The sequence below is a fragment of the Danio aesculapii genome, chromosome 4 (assembly GCF_903798145.1).
Source record: "Danio aesculapii chromosome 4, fDanAes4.1, whole genome shotgun sequence".
Classification (NCBI taxonomy): Eukaryota; Metazoa; Chordata; class Actinopteri; order Cypriniformes; family Danionidae; genus Danio; species Danio aesculapii.
In genome coordinates, this window is record NC_079438.1 from 43,209,585 (window position 1) to 43,225,136 (window position 15,552).

General features: G+C 37.7%; 1 protein-coding gene across 3 annotated transcripts in view; it reads left to right on the forward strand.

The window, feature by feature from the left end:
* Positions 1–6,999, forward strand: part of atp2b1a (ATPase plasma membrane Ca2+ transporting 1a) — a 45,288-nt gene extending 38,289 nt beyond the window's left edge. The window contains exons 14-22 of one of the 3 annotated variants that reach the window (XM_056455751.1): positions 74–161; positions 1,527–1,633; positions 1,811–2,002; positions 2,744–2,957; positions 3,169–3,380; positions 3,556–3,663; positions 4,053–4,241; positions 4,642–4,807; positions 6,467–6,608. In XM_056455751.1, coding sequence (XP_056311726.1) covers positions 74–161; positions 1,527–1,633; positions 1,811–2,002; positions 2,744–2,957; positions 3,169–3,380; positions 3,556–3,663; positions 4,053–4,241; positions 4,642–4,807; positions 6,467–6,510 — 1,320 coding nt within the window. In that variant the 3' untranslated portion in view covers positions 6,511–6,608. Of the gene's footprint in view, positions 1–73; positions 162–1,526; positions 1,634–1,810; positions 2,003–2,743; positions 2,958–3,168; positions 3,381–3,555; positions 3,664–4,052; positions 4,242–4,641; positions 4,808–6,466 lie in introns of all 3 variants that reach the window. The other 2 variants (XM_056455749.1, XM_056455750.1) reach the window with 2 other exon arrangements.
* The last annotated feature ends 8,553 nt before the right edge of the window (positions 7,000–15,552 follow it).

The window sequence follows — 15,552 nt, forward strand, 5'->3', positions numbered from 1 at the left end:
TGGCAGGACTTCTTACACAAACACACAAGCTTATGATACGATCCGTTTTTTTTTTTTTTTTTTTTTTTTTCAGATCGAACAAGAGCGGATTGACAAAATATGGCCTAAACTCCGGGTGCTGGCGAGATCTTCGCCCACAGACAAGCATACACTAGTTAAAGGTATGAGCCAATAGTTCTGTCATTAAAAAGTGTAATTCTGCTCTGCAATGTACCATCATGCTGTTTATTATGACCGGTGTTGGGAAATAACATGTTACTAGTAATGCTGTAACATTACTAGTGTTACTGTAACAGCATTACTATTGACTGTAACTAATAAGTAACGCATTACTTTTTAAATATAGTAACTCTGTAACCGTTACAATATGATGCGTTCGTCCGTTACTTGGAAGTTAATTAATTTTGGCTGCAGACTAGCCCACATCTTCCTGTTTACAGCGGTGACGCATTGTAGGGTAGGTGGATGCCAACCAACCACTGTAAAGAAGATGCGTTGTGTACGAGGCACCAAACTGGGCAAAGGTCAAGCGAAAGCAGAGACCGAATGCGCGCGAGGGTTAGGGTTACCAAGTGCGTGCACGAGGTAGACCGAGAAACTATTAACATTACTATTATTAATTACTATTACTAATACTACAATGTTTGGTGTTTCAAATAAATAAGCACACATTTTTATCTGTATAACAAAATTGATTCGTTTGGTAGACACAGGGGCACATTTCTGGTATATTACAGAACATTATTTAAAATGTACAGTGTTGTGTTCTCAGGAAAAAAATGCTGTGATTTTGAACTTTTTTTTTATTGTTTTACATATTTTTATAGCTGTTATACAACAGCAGATTTTTCAGTTTGAATATACACTGCTTACTTTCCATAAGTAGTTGATGTGCCACGTTCAATTTGTGGTTAGTTTGAAAATTGCTCATAGATTTCATTTTTGAGCAGCTGTTATGTTTTTGTTTGGTTTAAAATGCATAAAATTGTTGGTGCTGAGTTTCACTAAATTGATTCTAAATGGTAATTCGAGTTACTTTAATTTATTCATTTCATAAAGATTTTGTGTTTGTTGGATGTTGTTGCTAGCTTTCATACTCAAACTGTGAAGGAACATGTTTAAGGGTTAAATACAATTTTTTATGATGCTGAAGCAACTTTAGTTTTTGCTTTTTTTGTTTCTGAATATCTTATTCAGCTGGTTTATCACCTTGTGATATTTTTCTTTTGATTTTTGTGCTGCTGGTCTGAAGAATTAGTGTTAAAAAATAACTGAGAAGTACTGTGAAGTTGATCAACAGTCTATTCTTATGCAACACTTTAGTGACGTTATAAGGGCATTAATGGGAGCATTAAAAATGTTCTTTGGAAAAGTAACTCAAATTACTTTTAACAGTAATGCATTACTTTTTGCTGTACGTAATCGATAAAGTAACTGAGTTACTTTTTGAATGAAGTAACTGTAACTAGTTAATATTTTTCAGTAACTAGCTCAACACTGATTATGACATGTGTCTTTTCTTTCAGGAATAATTGACAGCACCGTTGTGGAGCAGAGACAGGTTGTTGCAGTAACAGGAGACGGCACCAATGATGGCCCTGCCTTAAAAAAGGCCGATGTTGGGTTTGCCATGGTATGTGGGTCAAATAAGTGAAAACCTGAATTACTTCTAAAAGAATTCATTTTTTTTTTCAGCCTAAATTGTTAGTCTTAAGTAAAAAAAATTTACTTAAATTTGTATTAAGTGGGTCATTGTAACATTGCATTTTAGTTTTGAATGGCTTTTACATTGTGTGCTTTTTATTCTCAGGGTATAGCCGGCACTGACGTGGCTAAAGAAGCCTCAGATATCATCCTCACTGACGACAACTTTAGCAGCATTGTCAGGGCCGTCATGTGGGGGCGAAATGTCTACGACAGCATTTCAAAATTCCTCCAGTTCCAGCTCACCGTCAACGTGGTGGCTGTGATTGTGGCCTTCACTGGAGCTTGCATCACACAGGTATGGCTATAAACAGCTCTCCTCTACCATGAAGCACAATAGGGCTGCAAATGTTAAGGTAAATAGCGCAGCTCTTTGCAAACGATTGCAACTTAACAGATGCACCGCAGTGGTCAATGGGAGCAGTTGATTGCTACCCATCCTATCTGAAGTGATTGGAAATTGTTAGTCTGAGGCAGAAAGACTTGGAGGCAGTCAGCATGGGGTCTGGCATCACTGTCCACAGGCAAAGCACCAGTCCAAAATGAGCCAGCTCTCCTCGGGTAAATGGAATGATAGTCAGGTTGATTGCAGTTGAGGTCCTGTATTATTGCATAATGAATGGGAGGATTACATTTGCGCTTCGCATTGCTGTCAGCAGCCAAGCCGGGACGTGGCCTCAAGCCTCAGGTGTTCTGCTTGGTTTGTATATCATTTTCCCTGGATATTGCTCATAAGCAGGCCAACTCAATATCTGTGCACGCAAAACTCCACCAAAATTCCAGCTCTTGTCATTCACAAAGTGCTGTCGTATTATTTTTTCAGCTCTGTATTCTCATGTTTAAATTCATTATGCAGATTTTCCTCTCCTAATCCGTGCAGAACAAGCTAAAAAGGATTCATGCAAATGCAGAAATGAGAGAGTGTTTTTGAATGTTATGAAGGTGGCAACAGGGAATGAGGTCAGAACAGTCACCTCCTGTTCTCTCTCTCTCTCTCTCTCTCTCTCTCTCTCTCTCTCTCTTTGTCTGTCTCTCCCAGGACTCTCCTTTGAAAGCTGTACAGATGTTATGGGTAAATCTCATTATGGACACACTTGCCTCTTTGGCCTTGGCCACTGAACCCCCCACTGAATCTCTTCTGCTGAGGAAGCCTTATGGCCGTAATAAACCACTCATCTCTAGGACAATGATGAAAAACATATTAGGTCATGCCGTCTACCAGCTCATCATCATCTTTACTCTACTGTTTGCTGGTAAGAACTAACAGCATTAGTAAATCAACTCATTCCTGCACTTGGAGGGGGTGATATTTTGATATTTGATATTAGTGATATTTTTGTTTCTGTGCACCGTTTATTTGGCATGCAGTAGATGGGTATTAAACCAAAGTCACAAAAAGCATTATTCTTCTGTGCAGTTTTATTTCCAACACTTCAGTATTTGTGCTTTCGATTAATCTCTCAGGTGAGAAGATGTTCGACATTGACAGCGGACGTTACGCCGAGCTTCACGCTCCCCCATCTGAGCACTACACCATTGTCTTCAACACCTTTGTGATGATGCAGCTGTTCAATGAAATTAATGCACGGAAAATCCACGGAGAACGAAACGTCTTTGAAGGCATTTTCAACAATATGATCTTCTGCACCATTGTCTTTGGGACATTCGTTATTCAGGTATGAAGGGAGCCCTACAAATCTCTGCATGAAGACCAATAAACAAAGTATTCCTTGTTCTAATGAATGTGTCGTCGTTTTAGAAGCCAATTCACACATCTAATGTTGGAAAAAAGACTTTAAATTTGTTCTAGCGTAATAAACTCCAAGTAAATGGACCTTTTTTACTACTTAGATTGTGATCGTGCAATTTGGAGGAAAGCCGTTCAGCTGTGTGGGTTTAAACATTGAACAGTGGCTATGGTGCATCTTCTTGGGCTTTGGATGTCTACTCTGGGGACAGGTAAGCATTGATTGTTCCTCTATAGCAGATGTGTCCCAACTCAGTCCTGAAGGGCCGGTGTCCTGCATAGTTTAGCTCTAACTTGCTTCAACATACCTGCCTGGAAGTTTCTATTATACCTAGAAAGAGCTTGATTAGCTTGTTCAAGTTTGTTTAATTGGGGTTAGAACTGAAATATGTAGGACTTCGGCCCTCCAGAACCGAGTTTGGACAACCCTGCTTTATAGTATAAAAAGCAGCTTCTCTTTGCCTGTAACCTGCTCTCGATGCACCTATCCAAATGAGCCAAATAATAATCGAGCAGTGCCCCCTGGTGGTAGTGGACTGAATTCCCAGAATCTATTTCCATATAGAATGGCCACCTGATATCCATCTACTCTTTCATTCAGGTCATCTCCACAATCCCCACAAGCCGGCTGAAGTTCCTGAAGACTGCTGGTCATGGAACGCAGAAGGAGGAGATCCCAGATGAGGAGTTGGAGGAGCTGGAAGACCTTGATGAAATCGACCACGCCGAGCGAGAGCTCCGCAGGGGGCAGATCCTCTGGTTTAGAGGCCTCAACCGCATTCAGACTCAGGTAACCTCTCGAAAACTGCACAACTCCGCATTCCTCTTTGGCCAAGCTCAGGAGCCCACCTTACCTAATTTCAATTTCCCTTATCTCTGTTTATGGTTTGAGTTAGTACTACCTCCAATCGATCCGCCACTTATGTTGACCTTATACTGGTGGAAGAGGGTTTATTAATGCAGTTTGTCAAAGCAATAAGCCGATCAATTCTAAAGGCAAATGTCAGGTCAGGTTCTTTTAATTCAGTGCCTTCTCTCTCTCTGTTTCTCTCAGCTGATCTCTGTCTTCTTTATATGGGTGCCCTTCTTCCTCTATCCCTCCTCTTCTCTCTTCTCTTCTTCCTCTGACTCTCTGTCTTTCTCTCTCCTGTGCGTTCTCTGGGCCTATCACACTCTCTGATTCCTTCCAGATGGATGTAGTGAGTGCGTTCCAGAGCGGAATTTCCTTTCAGGCGGCCGTCAGGCGCCAGCCCTCCAGCGGCAGCCAACAGCACGATGTAACCAATGTTTCTAGCCCTACACATGTAGCCTTATCTCCTGCTACTGCCTTCAACACCGCTTCTGCCACTGTCGGGTGTGAGTGCGCGTTTATTAGTGCATGACAATTAACATTTCCTCCTCTCGCCTAACGGTCTTCATTCTTCTCCTAATGTCCTTCTTTTTCTCTATCTCTCTCGCTCTCTTGTTTGAAATGAAATGTATCTCGAAACATCTTCCACATTGCTTCTCAATGTTAACGGCTGTGTATCTTAAGTGTTAAGGTTGAAGTATCTGTGTCTGTGTTTGATGGCTTTGGCTGGGTCTCACTGATGAAGAGTCGTTGTCTAATACCGTCTGGTGTGTCTGCAGCCCTGCGCCTGCTCGCCAGGCTCCTAGTCTTCTGCGCGTAAATGTTTTGAGTATACGCCCATGGTCACACTGATAACCCGACCAATCGCGCCAAATTGGTCTTGTGCGTAGTTCGGTGAGACTTTTTTAAAAGTGCAGGCTCGGTAAGTATCCTGGGTGTCTATAGCATCGACAAGTGAGATATCGGATGTTGCTCTGTAGTTTAGACGCAAATGACTTCCTCTTCTCTTTCTCTAGTTCTGCTGTTCGTCACCTTTTCTGTCAGTTTTTGCTCATTCGCTCATTCTACGACATTGGCGTTACTGTCTGTACCCAACAGTTTCCTCCTCCTTACACTCTGTCTCATGTTACTCGGTGCCAGGTCTACCATTCTCTTTCTTTCTCTCTCTCTGTCAGTCTCTTTTGGTGTAACTTGTGTTATTTTACAGGGAAGGTCTGCAGCTGGTGGAATCATGTTGTATCTGTTTGTCTTTCGGCACGATTCTAACCACATCAATATTTCCATCTTTCATCAGGTCCTGGCTGTCCACAGTCCCCTTTTTCTCTGTTCAGGGCACTTTGCATAACTGTCTTTGATTGTAGTCTTGATTTTCCTGCTAATGACTTGTATTGGACATTGGGAAAGTAAGTTTGAAACGCTGATTGCCGCATATTCCTTCTTAGATTCTGTGAAATGTGTCATGGGCTATACTCAAAGGTTTACCTCTAATGAACCACAAGGTAGTGCTGCTCTGCATGGGTCCAGTCTCTAGACCGTTTGTGAATTTACTTGTGCTGGTTAGCTTAAACTTGCTTGGCTGCTTTAAAGTTTTGCGTCTCTACTTCACAACATGATCAATGATCGATCCCTTCCCTTTAAAAAAAAACTCGCATGCCCAAAAATATTAACCTTATGTGTTGAGCTGTGTCCTCTGGGGTTACCTTGGCCTCTCTCTCTCTCTTCTCCTGTCTCTTCTGTTCCATTTTTCTCTCTTATCTCATTTGCATTTTGGAAAATATGATTGGCTTTCTGTGATTTACAACTGAGAAGATGCCCCAAGTTCTTTGCAGTTTGGTACATCTGTTATTTATCAACCCTGAGAAAAGAGGATTGTCTGTCCCTCGGTCAGAGGATAAGCTCACCGTAACAAGCATCAGGTTTTCAAGCGTTTCGTCCACTCTTTCTCTCTCTTAGTTGCACGACATCTGACCGCTCACACACTCTCTCAGAAGGTTTTGGTGCGCTAACCTCACTGCTCTCCACTCATCAATTAAAACCAGCCCATTTGGCCCATTTGGTTTAACCTTATCTAAAAAAAACCTTAGTTTGCCTGTTGTGGACGTGTGCAAACTAGCAGTACATGTCTTCGAGCAGCAAAGCTGACTTTACATCCCGTTCTCCCACAGATCCGGGTGGTGAATGCATTCCGCAGCTCGCTGTCACCCTATGAGGGCCTGGAGAAGCCAGAGTCTCGAACCTCCATCCACAACTTCATGACCCACCCAGAGTTCCGGATAGAGGACTCGGAGCCCCACATCCCTCTCATCGACGACACGGACGCGGAGGACGATGCTCCCACAAAGAGAAATGCGACCCCTACACCTCCTCCTCCTCCCTCACCCAATCAGAACAATAATGCCGTCGACAGCGGCGTGCACCTCTTCCTGGATCCCAGCAAATCAGCTACACCTTCAGCTCCCGGGAGCCCCATGCACAGCCTAGAGACGTCCCTTTGATCAACTCCGGCCCTCGGTACGACACACAACACCTGTTCATCTCCACAGAGACTGAAGCCTGGAGAACTCATTGGATAAGAGTGGCGGAGCCAAGGAGCTCTCGGGAGCTTAGCCCTTAGCTTTCGCTTCTCTTTATCTGGATGGTGTTGTTCTTTTTTTTTTTTTCTTTTTGCCCTTTGCTTATTAAAACACTGATTTCTGCATCATTTTGGCTGTTAATATTTTGAAATATTTATGTTTTTTGGAAGACACAGGTCTGTTTACAAAGTTTGTAGATACTTTTTTTCTTCTGTTCATTGGTGGAAGAGCTTCCTGATGCAGAGAAATGGGGACAAATGAGAAATATTTCAGATACTGCTGTATTTTCAGGAAAAAAAGGGTGTTTCTATGGAAACCGAACTATTTTTGCCTGCAAGTTTTATTTGTTATATATTTGTAGATACATAGAACCTCCTAGCCAAATAGATAACACTAAGGCTTGTATAGCAGTGAGCAGAGGTATTGAGGTCCATGGGAGGTTTTTCTTTGGATGGGTGAGGGGAGGGAGCCGTAGATGAGGATCTCTGTCCATACATCCATCTCCTCTCATACTTACTTCACCCCCTTGAATTATTTTTCTTTTTTTTTTTTTAAGTTCCAAGTTTGTGTCTCATTCTCGTTTGGAAGTTGGAAATGGCTGGAGCTGGAGTCTTCACGCTTTCAGTGGTGTGAAATTTATTTTTTATTTAAATTTCTTTTTTTGGAAGTGGAGGCCACACTACTTCAGCCTTTAAAGAATGAATGCATCTGTGATTTTAACTATTTGAAATGGTCCACAGTCAGTTCAACGATGACATCAAGTTCCTGCCAATGTATTATAAGTTTGTTTACTCAGGCTGAAAAAAACCTAGATAATTGAATTGAAAATGCAATGATTTAAATTTTAACTTAAGATTGTCTTTTAGGTAGTAAATTGTTGTCTTGGTTTAAAAGGAAAAATAAAAGAAGGAAAAAGAGTGAATTGTTTTCAAAATTTGTTTGATGATTTTTTTTTTTTCTTTGAAAAGAATATTTCCTCAAGTGTTTTGTTTGTTGAACATAAAAATGAAAAAGGATGTACTTTTTGTTTTCCTGCTTATTCCATAAAAATTGCTGTCAGCTAAAAAAAAAAAACATTGCTGCAAATGTTTGTAGAATATATTTAAGACCTGAAATACTGGAAATGCGAAGGAATTAACATGAAGAATTTTCAAGAAAACATGCGTATAACACTGGTATCACAGCACAGGGTACTTTATTTCAGATTCCCAAGGAACGTTTTGATACAGACCATATAAATAAATTGTATTTTTATGCAGAAATAAGAACATCTCAACCTGCTGAACCAGACCTACAGGGATTTTTGCATAGATTATATTCACTGGGGGTGGGGCACTCTTAAAACAAGGGTCGTGATTGGTTCTCCAAGTAATCTAATACTCAGGGTGGCTTATAGCATGAAACTTATGGTCAAAATACTAATGTTTTGTGTGTGTTTTTTTTTTTTTTTTTTTTTGTAATGTTTAGGATTAAATTAACTTTTTGGCAGCAGGGTTCCAGTTAAGACTGTTGCTTCTCTCCAATTGTTTGTTTATTAAGGATGTAATTAAGGAGAGGAATTGAAGAAAACATGAGAAAGGGATTCAGATTTTTTCAGTAATCGCAACTGCACAGTTTTTTTTTCTAAGTTATTTTGTTTTATCATGTTTATTAAATAAAAAGAAACTGCTTAAGTTTGCAATTTAGAGCAGATATATTAAAACAATCCATAACTTTTTTTTTTCTATAGCGTCTTCCTATAATGGGAATGAATGTTTATCCATCTGTTTTAAGGATCTGTTTTGTTTTTTATCTTAACGTTTGGAAATAAAATAACATGTCTGTTTATCTTGCGCAATGTAAATGGATATCGTGATTCAACTTACATTTTAAAATTGTCGAGTATCGTGTATGGTTTTTAAGAATAAAAATTGATATTTAGCGTAACCTGAGGGCCATGTTTTCCTTCATGTTCCGCACACATTAGATTTACGATTTTTCTCATAGCAATATTGTTTCATAAACCATTGTAAAGTAAACAATGAGCACTCCACATACCTATTGCAATTCAGAAGATCTGCTCTGTGTGATGAAAGCTACCAAGCAGGCTTCACTGCCTCCTAAAAAAACAACAACAACAAAATTATTTATTCAACTTACTGACTTGATAAGAATGATGTCCAGAAGTGGTTATGTTTATACCTGGAAAAACATTTAATTAGACGTGATATGTTCATTCGTTGCAATCTACTTCAGTTATCATTATTTGATTTTCAAAAGCAGCAAACTTTAAAATAGAAAATCATGGCAATCTACACATTACAAGATAAAATATACACTGTAATGTTGTAATTATTCGCCAACCTGATTTCACCAAGTAGAAAATGTTGCTGGATTAACATCTATGTTGGTCCTGACACATTCCAATCAGAATTAAGGGATACGTTTATTATTTATCTTAAGTTCAAGTGTATGGTTAGGTTTATCTACTTCTACATGATTATCCAACTATAAATCCCCTCTGATATTGGAAATAGTTTACAGTTATGCTTGGGTTTAGGGGTAAGGAATAAGTATGGATTACATTTTTGAACAAAAATGATGTTCAAGGATCAACAGAGATGTTAATCGAGGATCGAATCGTACTCGACGTGCATAATCATTACCTATCCATGAGTCAGTGTCTGTCCACATGCTTCTGTTGGCCTATTCCCATCCCTTATTCTGTAGAGCAAAGACATAAAAATACATTTCTGAATAATTAAGTCTTTTTATAAATAGTTGTAAATAAATTCATAAATATTTATTGCTTTAATTAGTTTTTTTATTAAATCGCAGTCTTGTGGTCCACAAAATAACACTAATCTGTTCAAATACTGCTTATAAGCGGTCATCTTTGTAAAGCAGAAAATAATGATTTTTCATTATATTTATTAATAATTATCCACCTTTTTATTCCTAACATGTCTACAGTAATTTAAATTATGGGTGACACTTAAAAAGACTGAAACTAATCTTAAGGTTGGGCTACAAATAACCCCTATTTATTAGTTTGACTGAATGAAAAGATTAGGTTTGCTGTATCGTTTACTTACGATTATATTTCTCTCAGCCTTTCATTTTCATTTCATAAGTCACACATAGCCGCTGAGAAACAGTGCGTATTGACAACAACAAAAAACGCGTTTCGTGAAGATGTTTGGCACCGTACGCCTTCCGTAGTGACAGGTGGACATTAAAAGGTAACGTTATACGTCTGTTCAACAGGTAGTTCTGCAAGAAAGCAACTCGTAAACAAACTGCCGGCATACTTATAATTACAATTAAGCTGAAATAATAATCAATACATATTTAAATGTGTACTTAAAAGTGCTAAGCTAACAATTTAGCACGATAAATGACCTTATGGAAACGAGACGTACAGGTGAGTCGTGTGACACTCTTGATATTCCAGTGTGTGTGTGTGTGTGTGTGTGTGTGTGTTAAGTTTGTTCAGTTGAGTGGCATCACTGTAACATCATATGCGGGGACTGTAGTGCAATAATCTGACAAAATACTACAGAAGTTTTCCTGCTAAACATGTTTTGGAAAATTCAAACTTAATATTTCATATTTGTGTCAATTTTGTGGTCAAGAAAAATAAAAAAATGTGCATCTTTTTTATTGTATTTACTCAAGAAAATTTAGGAAAGATTAGAAATTATTTATTAACAAAAACATGGAGTAAAATAGAGAAATGAGTTTATTTGATGTACTGTTTTATTCTGATAATGAGAAGTTGAACTGTAAAGCACAACATTTTTAATTTGTTTGTGTTATTAGGAAAATACCATATACATAAGAAAAAGTGGGCTCAATGTAACCCAAACTTTTCCCATTTTGTGAATGACTTCAAATGATATGGAAATCTTTTAGAACAATCACAAAACAAAAAGCACTGAAAACCTAATGATCTGAAAACGTTTAATTTCATGTAAAAGTATTTATTTTTCTATATTTTTCTCTTTCAGAAAACTGTAAATATGTAATACCTCTTCTTCTTGTGGCACTGAATTAATAAAAAAGTGAAATAATCTGCATGTGTTGTAGACTCGAGTTTTCAACTTTCATGTTTGTCAGACTGAACCTGAAGCTTGGAGAAGCGGGTGGAAAAACACTCTGGTACTTTCTAACAGATGAGTCGTTAGTGACAAAAAAAGCTGACACTTAAGACTCAATAAAACTTGCCTTTTATTTGATAAATGTGCACAAGGCAGATGACAAACAGCTGCTCCACCTCTCCCTCTTGTGGCCAATGAGTGTAACCATATAAACAACATAAAATAAACAAAAGGTGACTTTTATTTATCAGAATATCCAATAAAACAGATTTAGAAAAGCTTAAACCGCTTTAAAGATTAAGTCTGAGGGTAATTCTCATACAACGTCATTTTCCACACAATTATGTTTAAGGTAAATGATAATAACCACAATAAATTACAATAATAATTATCAATAATTTAAATATATATATTTCAAGGAAAATATATTACCATTTTTGAAAAATAGTATATTTTCTAGTATAGCATTTCCTGTTATTTATTTATTTTTTCTTCTGGATGAAGTCCTTACACCTTCAGACGACACTTTAAGCAGAATACTAATATCTTGCAAAATAAATAACTCATAAAATATGATGCACTGTCATCATAACAAATAATAAAGAAATGAGTTTAATATGACGTTACATAACGTTGCATTTTACAGTCACACATGACATGAATATAATTAGTATTGTCATCATTTAAAATGCAGTAAATGGTGATGTCCTTTGTGTATAATAACTGCTATATTGTTATATGTTTTCCATTTTTGAGCCAAATGTCAAAACTTTCCTATGGTGTGACCGTCTCAATCATAGTACTGTATATATTGAAAACGTCCAACAAGTTTGGTCATGGAGAAAAAAAATAGTATTAGCACTAATTAAAGATACGATTCCAACAATTAAGATAAATCATGTTATTAAGAGTTGTTTTTCTTATTTTTTACTTTGTCGCACTATAGGACATGTTTATGGTACAGTTCAGCTAAAAGACAAAAGGGAATAAAAGAACTGAAAGAACTGATAAAGTTAGTGACCCCTGATATTTTCTCCAACATAAGAAATCAAACTACATAAATATAAATCTATACATTTATTTTGGCAACCATACACACACCCTTTTCATACTGACCCTGTATCATATTATATTAGACATGTTTAACTTGTTAATCGTTTTGAAAACACAACACTGTTTGACTTGTTTTTCTCTTCCAGTAACAGGTTTGACTGACTCTTTCTCTGTGTCTCAGATGAGGAGGATGTGAAGCTCAGGATTGGTCATCACATCGTCAACACATCAATCTACAGACAAACATCTCATTTTAATAAAGATTTAATGATGAAAGCCTGATCAATGTGTCAATGTTGTGCCCACTGGTGGATGATTTGTGTATCTGCATGAAAACAGCAAGAGGACAGAAAGTGAAGAGTGTGTAATCCTGCAGCTGTAGAGCAGTTTAAGATCAAGCCTCATTAAAAACACCTGAAGCTGCTAATCAATCAAGCTCATCAGCACTGATAGAAATCTCCTGACTCAACTCTTTTCTTTATTCAAGTAAAAATGAAGATTAAAAAAGTGATGTATAAGTTATTTTCAATCAATTACAGGCTGAAATGAATGAGGTTTTTGGTGACTATTTTTGTGATTGTTTGCACATTTTAAACAGAAATATGTTTCATGAATGCTGACATTTTTAATTAAAAAATAAGAAGTTTATGTGTGACAGTACATATCCCACTGCTGATATTTTTATCGTATGATGAAAACCTCTAAACACAACTGTCCAAAGCACATGTTCACAGCACAAGCTCAGGTGATAAAGTGTTGTGAGCTCATATTTCACTGTTTACATTAAAACAATCACGTGATGATTTACCCAAGATAAATTCATAAAGGCACTAGTGGCCTTAAACAGATTTTCAGGAGGAAAGTCATGGATTTAAATCCTTTGAGTGCAAAAGTTGTTTGATCAAATACAAATCCCTCAGTAAAACTGCTGAACAATCATGTGCTTCATTGGTTAATTTGCTCATTAACTCAATTCAAACCACACAAAGCTTGTGTTAATTCTAGTGCATTTAAAAAAACTGAAATAATACTAAATATTCAATGATCTAAATCCCATCCAAAACACAAATAAAGTTTCTCAGACTCAGCTGCTCGGCTGATCTCACAAACAGTTTTCTGAGTCCTGAGGTCAAATCCAATGATTACTGATTCCAATTTGAGAATCCTTTTGATTTAATTGAAAACACACAATTACAAATGAAGGTCATCAAGAGCGAGGTTTGAACTCGGGTCTCCAAGATTAAAACGCATGACTTTAATAAGCTGAGCTACAGAGTCTGAGGAGAGCATAGTGACTGTAGATTGGCTTTTATTGCAAATTTTGTATCATATTTTTGGACAGAAACATCACTACATACAAATACTTTAAAGCACACTAGCAGTCCTTGGTTTCAGTAGCTCAGTTGACTAAACCTCTGCGCTTTAATCTGAGAGTCCTGGGTTCAAATCCTGCTGTTGCTAATCTTAATTTCTAAATAAACAGAAAAAGATCCCAATATCACGCTGTCAAATGTCATCATCAACTTGTCTAGCTCAGTGGCTCAGTTAATTAACACACTATGTTTTAACTTTGGGGTCGTGGGTTCAAATCCTGCTTATGCCAAAATTAGCACAAAATGTTTTATTTATTGATAAAGTGCAAAAGATCTCAATGTCACCCTGTCAAAAACACTTTCCTGCTCGTCTGGCTCAGTGGCTCAAATGATTAAAACGCTGTGTTTTAATGTGGGAGTCCTGGGTTCAAACCCTAATTATGCTGAAATGAGTGAAAATTTTCAACACTACTAGAATAAATATCAATACACAGCATACATAACACACAACTCAACACAAGCCACAGTGGTGTAGTGGTTAAAAACATAGACTGCAGTGTCTGATGCAGTAAAGATGTGGGTTCAAACCCCAGATATTATGACTTTTTCTGAATTTGTCAGGAAACACTCTTTATATTCCACCCGGAAAACACACCCCTCTGGCCTGACTCAGTGGCTCAGTTGGTAAAGCATTAGCCTTTCCTCTTGGAGTCCTGGGTTCGAATCCCACTATTGCATATTGTTGTCATCACAAAAAAACCAACAACATGCGCCAAACACCAGCTCTCAGCGTGTAAGCTACGATGGCACTAGTGGCTAAACACCGTTGGTTGCGGACAAGGTGATGGTTGAGACATGGGTTCGAATCCCATCTAAGAACCTACCTGGGGCGGTAAGACAAACAAGAGGGCAAGTACCTGAAGCTCAAGGACCAGAACATGAAGTGAAACACGGACCAGAGCAAGAGTTCACCTGGAGCGGTAACACAAATGACAGTGGCGGACAAACCTGCGGCGGTAAAACAGAGATCAATGAGGAAGGCCGGACTGAATAGAGAGGAGGGCTGGAAGAGAAAGGGGCGGAGTAGAGGAGAGAGAGGCGGATCAGAGAGGAGGAGAGAGGCGGACCAGAGCGAGAGGTGAGACAAAGAGGGAAAAACATAAAAACAATTTTTTTTTTTTAAATTTCATTTTTTTTGCCAAAAATAAAAAAATTTGGTATCACCGTGGTGTTTCGAACCCCAGTCTCGTGTGATCAGTTTTCCTCTCACACCATGAGCACTGACCACTAGGCCACCAGGATCTCACACTAACAACTGTTCGGTTGTTATATTTAAAGATCACGCATGATCATGCAGTTACAAAAAAAAAAAAAATGAAATTATGATTCTATTTATTAAAAAAATTAAAAATTAATTCTAATTAAAATCCTAAAAAAGTCAAAACATTTCAACAACACTCAACAGACATAAATAGACTCACCAGCAGTGGCAGAATCAACAGAGAATGGGGAAATGGATCTTGTGTTGGTCCAGAAATCACACTATAAAGTGTTCTAAATTAATTCTGCATAAAGAAAAAGACAAAACTAAAGTTAGACCACATTACACAGCCTGACATGGTGCAAAGACACGAGTGTAAGAATACCTAAACTACAGCGTGAAACAAATACAGCAGAACAATATTGCACTTCACTACTATAGTGGCAATCAGAATATTTTTAAATGTAATACATTACAAAACAATTCAATTAGGAAAATTATTTAAAATACAACACATCTTTGTGAATAGTTACAGAAAAAAAGACTGAGGATTAGGAACTGCCTAGATGTGCGTTATCTCTTACATAAGCAAGGGTTTGCACTTCCCCTATACAAAGGATGATTTATATCAAGCCATGCAACTTTAAAACTTGTTCAAATTTTAACTTAAGTTGTGCACTTTGTGTTAGCAGCGTATCTCTATCTATTTAAATATCTATTTCTCCTGGGTTAAAGTTATATTTGAACAGAGAATGACTGACAAGAAAAGAGCAGCATCACCATACTCCAGCAAACAAATAAAAACACCTATTCGACATGTCAACAATTATTTAAATACAATTTATGACTGATACATACCATAATACATAATATAACTGATCTATAATGAGCGCTAACGACTTTAAAAGAGGAAAATCACTAATTATGTGTGGATACTTACAGGTGACCAGAGTGACATGCTTGATGCTTGAC